This window comes from Carlito syrichta, unplaced genomic scaffold, assembly GCF_000164805.1.
Source record: "Carlito syrichta isolate Samal-C Ts95f unplaced genomic scaffold, Tarsius_syrichta-2.0.1 Scaffold274448, whole genome shotgun sequence".
Taxonomy (NCBI): Eukaryota; Metazoa; Chordata; class Mammalia; order Primates; family Tarsiidae; genus Carlito; species Carlito syrichta.
In genome coordinates this window covers 90-5,321 of record NW_007218544.1, presented here as the reverse complement: position 1 = coordinate 5,321, position 5,232 = coordinate 90, and the positions used below count along the sequence as shown (strand labels likewise).

Genomic DNA, 5,232 nt, shown 5'->3' with positions numbered 1-5,232 from the left:
GCTAATTTTTTGATTTATTGTAGAGATGAGGTCTCGCCAAGTTGCCTGGGCTGGTCTCGGACTCTCGTAGGCTTGTAAGGCAATCCTCTTACCTTGGCCTCCCAGAATGCTGGGATTATAGGCGCGAGACACCGTGCCTGGCCTCTTTTCTTCCTTTAAACAGATATCTTAGGGCCAAAATGGGGAAGTGGGAAACGTTTCCCCACAATTCATTGTTAAAATTAAATCCAGATGAAGAGATTGAACTCCCGGTATCTCTTGTTATGTTTCCCCTTTTCCTACTTGGTCCAGGGCCAAGAGGAATGTATGAATCGTCTATTTGCTCCCTGACCCCCAGGATGGGTGAGGGAGATGCCCTGGAAGGTGGCTGAGTACTTACCATGCCTGCAGTCCGGGGACCCATCATCCTGCTCACAGGCCAGTTCACTCCTCTGTTCCAGAATGTGTTCCAGGGCTACCTGAAGCTTCCGGGGCAGAATGGAGTCCTCATCATCCATCTGTAAGGCAGACACAGCTAGTAGGTGTCTGGACACGATGGCTTTGTCCTGGTTGCACGACACAATGGATATACCATAGGGCAGGCCTGGCTCAGTTCCCAATTTTGTGAAAGGAACAATTGAGAGCCAGAGGTCTGAGGTTTTAACCTTGATCTTTTTATAAGCTGTGTGAGCCTGTTTCCCCATTATAAAACAGACTGCCCATCAATATGCACCTTGTGAAGAAGAAATGCAATATGACTACCTTTGAAAGTGCTAGCATCTGTCTGGGGCTGGGAAAACACCTCTTATCAACAGGGTGTCTGAATGAAACGTAATTGTACACCTAATCCTTAACTGTACCCCACAAAACTATAATAAAAATACTGATTAATTAAAAAAAAAAAAAAAAAAAAAGAAAAAAAAAGAAAGTGCTAGCAATGGCCAGGCACAGAGACTCATGCCTATAATCCCAGCACATTGGGGGGCCAAGGTGAGAGGATTGCCCAAGCTCAGAGGTTTGAGACCAACTTGGTGAGATCTCATCTCTATAATAAATAAAAAAATAAGCTGGGTGTGGTAGCATGCACCTGTGGTTCCAGCTACTTAGAAGGCTAGGTGGAAGGATTCCTGAGCCCAGCAAGGTCGAGGCTGCATTGTCTGTGAGCATGTCACTGCAGTCCAGCTTGGGTGACAGAGTGAGACTCCAACACACACACACACACACACACACACACACACAAGAAAATACATGAAAGTATTAAAACAGGCCAGGCATGGTGGCTCATGCCTATAATCCCAGGACTTTGGGAGACTGAGATGAGAGGATTACCTGAGCTTGGTGAGACCTCATCTCTACAATAAATCAAAAAATTAGCCGAGTGTGGTGGTGTGTGCCTGTGGTTCCAGCTACTTGGAAGGCTGAGGTGGAAAGATTACTTGAGCCCAGGAGGTGGGGGCTACAGTGGCCGTGGGTGACAGAGTGAAACTCCAACTCAAAAAAAAAAAAAAAGTATTCAAACAATTCAAAATAACTTATGATCTGTCTCCCTGTCAGCTTCCCTCCCTAAGATAAGCAGCATTAATGTTTTGGTGTGTTTTCTTTTTTTTTCTTTTACAATGCACACACACACAAATATATATTTTTTTCCTTTCTTTTTTTCTCTCCTTTTACAAAAATAAGATTAGGCCCAGCATGGTGGCTCAGGTCTGTAATCCCAGCACATTGCAAGGCCAAGGTGAGGTGAGAGGACTGCTTGAGCCCAGAAGTTCGAGATCAGCCTGGGCAACACAGCAAGACCTAGTCTCTACAAAAACAAAAAAAAATTATCTGGGTATGGTGGCACACACCTATAATCCCAGCAACTCAGGAGGCTGAGGTAGAAGGATCGCATGAGCTTAGGTGGTTGAGGCAATAGTGAGCTGTGATCGTGCCACTGTACTTCAGCCTCGGTGACAGTGATATCCCAACTCTAAAAAGCAAAATAACAAAAATTTTGTGTCCCAATTCTTTCCACTTAATGTTATATCATGAACTCTACCATTAAGTATTCCTTAGAGTATATTGAAAAAGATAGGGCCTCTAGTTATAAGCAATACAAAGAAAGATTCAATTTTTTAAATTGTCAGAACACATGGAAATCAAGCCTTTGTCCACCCCTCCTCTATGGCAGGCTTTCGGTCTTGTTCTCAGTCTGGCCTTGGCCTGGGCACGGCACCGTCTGCCTGCAATCCCAGGTGTACCAAGGAGACTTTCCAGGGCTGGAGAGCTGAGCCTGAACAGCAAAGAGGGAAAGACAAAGATTGAAACTGGCCTTTTTTTTGAGTCAGGGTCTCACTCTGTCACCTATGCTGAAGCGCAGTGGCATAATCATGGCTCATTGCAGCCTTGACCTCCTAGGCTCAAGTGATCTTTCCATCTCAGCCACCCGAATAACTGGGACTATAGGTGTGTACCACCATGCCTAGATAATTTTTTATTTTCTGTAGAGACAAGGTCTCACTTTGTTGCCTAGGCTGGTCTGGGACATTTGGACTCAAGTCATTCTCCCACCTTAGCCTCCCAGAGTGCTGGGATTTCAGCCGGCGTGAGCCACTGCACCCAGCTATAACTAGCCTTCTTACTCACCTGCCTGAGGAACCGACTGTTGACAAGGTCGACCACAAGGACCTACAAGACAAGGGGAGAAGGGACTGTTGTTGTCTTCAGGGTTTTTGGGATAGAGAAGGACGTTTAGCCTGCTTCCCTCTTGGCTCCTAAAGAGGCAGCTGGGGTGAACCATTTGTGGTTTCCTGTCATTGCCACTACAGCCACAGACGATGAAGAGGGGGTGGGGCAGAGGCTTTCCTGAATTGCAAGCTTTCAACACTCAGACTGAAGGCTGGGACACATGTGTACCGTGGGCTGGACTCCTTGTCCTGCTCTCTGACTGGCTAAGTCAGAGCTTCTTGGACTGGTTTTTAGGATGTGGGTCACTGAGGTGGGCAAGAGATGCTAGTGGCTGCTACTTGTTCCCACCCAGAGCTTCTCCCTCCTCCTTCCCCTCTGCTGCTCACTTAACCTGGTCCTTTTTCTTCAGGAAGAAGAGGAGAGAAACAAGCCTGGAGACAAGATCAGGCTGAAGGTGGTGGCTTTCATAGACGAAGGCTTTCAGGATGAAGCACCTCCCCTTCTGCCTCAGAGTGGGAACAAGGCCCTGGGCCAGGACCAAGGGGAGACAAGTGAGGTGCCTGGAGTGCAAAGTTCATTTGCAGGGTCACACAAGTGCAACCCCAGGGGTGAGACCCTCACTCAGGTCCAGTCAAGGACACTGGCTATGCTGGAGGAAGAGCTAGGGACCTGGAGACCACTGCCACTGTTGAAACAGCTGAAAGTAGTGGCACTACCATATCCCAGAGATCCCACTAAGGGCCTCTTTCCATTCTTCTCACTTATACCCTCTAGGGCTGAACCAAGCCACTGGCGGGAGCATAGGGTATCAGATAAACTGCTCACAATCTACACCCTGCACTGGAAGCCCCGAGGCTGGCGGTTAACCTTTTTTTTGAGTTGGGGTCTCACTCTGTCACCCAGATTGGAGTGCAGTGGCACACTCACGGCCACCACAGTTTCAACCTGCTGGGATCAGGTGATCCTTCCGCCTCAGCCTTCCAAGTAGCTGGAACTACAGGCACGCGCCACCATACCCAGCTAATTTTTTTGATTTATTGTAGAGATGAGGTCTCGCCAAGTTACCCAGGCTGGTCTTGAATCCCTGGTCTCAGGCAATCCTCTCGTCTCGGCCTCCCAAAATGCTGGGATTATAGGCGTGAGCCACCATGCCCGGTCAAGCAATGTAATTTAGTTCCTGTGGTTCCCTCCTGTAATGATGGAAGTCCCCAGAACACAGGGCCAGAAACTAGTAAGAGGAAGGAACTGGGACTTAATAACTCCAGAAGCACCAAGTAGGACTTTCCCCACCATGATTCTAAACTGAAAACCCAGAACTTGACAATTAAAAACATTTTGGGTCAGGCTGGTGGCTCACTCCTGAAATCCTAGCAATTTGGGAGGCTGAGGTGGGAGAATCAGTAGAGCCTGGTAGTTTGAGACCAGCCTGGGCAACACAGTGAGCCCTTGTCTCTACAAAAAGTCAGAAAATTAGCTGGACGTGGTCGCGCACACCTGTAGTCCCACCTATCTGGAGGCTGAAGTGGAAGGACTGCCCAAGCCCAAGAGGTCCAGGTAGTGATAAGCTGGGATTGTGCTCCTGCACTCCTGCCTGGGCGACAGAGTGAGATACCAACTCAGTAAATAAAAACATAAAACATACATACATTTTGGTGGTTGTCTTTTCAACAGCTATGAAAAAGGACCTCACCCAGGGGCACAGCCTTTGTCATTGTTACCATCCAAGCCTCAATTTCATCTCTTGCGGGCTCTTCACTGGCTTCTTCCTTTAGCGGGGGCAGTGGGTCAGGAGGGAGGGCAGGACTATTTATGGTTTTTATGAATTCAGAGCTTTGACATGGCTAAGTTATTAATTACCTTCTTTCTCAATGGAGGCTCACAACAGGCATTTCATTAGGAATAGAAAACAGTGTTTGCAGGCACCAAGGGGGACTGTGGCAGAATCCAAGCAGGACCCTTGACAGACAAAGCCCTGGTGGCTCCCAGCTCCCGGGTTCTGAGCCACTCCCCTGAACTACTCCTCGCGCTTGCAGGGCTTTGGTCAGCACCTGGGGGGAAGGGAGGAAGGGGTAGCTGGGACAGGTGGCAGCTCACCTCTTCCAGTGGCAGCTCCCTGAGCAGCAGCAGCGAGCTGGACAGGAGACCGATGAGGAAGGGCGTGGGCGAGCACACTATGTCGATCATGGCCGGCGGCAGCACTGGGATGTAGGTGTGCTGCCAGGTGAAGGGGTAGATGAGCGCCACCATCGCATGGCAGCACGTGGACAGGGTGCTGCAGCCAGGGAGAGAACAGAGAGGAGGTGGCTTCAGCAAGGGTGAAGGACGGGCCTTCTCAGGCCCCAGACCTCTGTGGGAGGAGGTGCATCCCAAAGGCAGACTGGGAGGAAAGGCATAACATCCTGTGTGCTTTACTGGGGAGAGGGCAAAACTCAGTCACAGCACAGGCTGGACCAGGCACTCAGAGCCTATGCGAAAGGCTTTGAGACACAGCTACAGGGAATCTTTTAATACCCTGGATTATTTATTTTTGTGTGTGTGAATCAGAGTCTCACTCTGTTGCCCAGGCTTGGAGTGCAGTGGCAAGCT

General features: G+C 49.1%; 1 protein-coding gene across 1 annotated transcript in view; it reads right to left on the bottom strand.

Moving 5' to 3' along the window:
• Positions 1–4,923, bottom strand: part of LOC103254312 (DENN domain-containing protein 2A-like) — an 11,889-nt gene extending 6,966 nt beyond the window's left edge. The window contains exons 1-3 of the mRNA XM_008052438.1: positions 4,741–4,923; positions 2,605–2,646; positions 380–497 (exon numbers count right to left, since the gene is read on the bottom strand). Of these exons, the coding sequence (XP_008050629.1) occupies positions 380–497; positions 2,605–2,646; positions 4,741–4,893 (313 nt within the window). The 5' untranslated portion in view covers positions 4,894–4,923. The remainder of the gene's footprint in view (positions 1–379; positions 498–2,604; positions 2,647–4,740) is intronic.
• Positions 4,924–5,232: the final 309 nt, after the last annotated feature.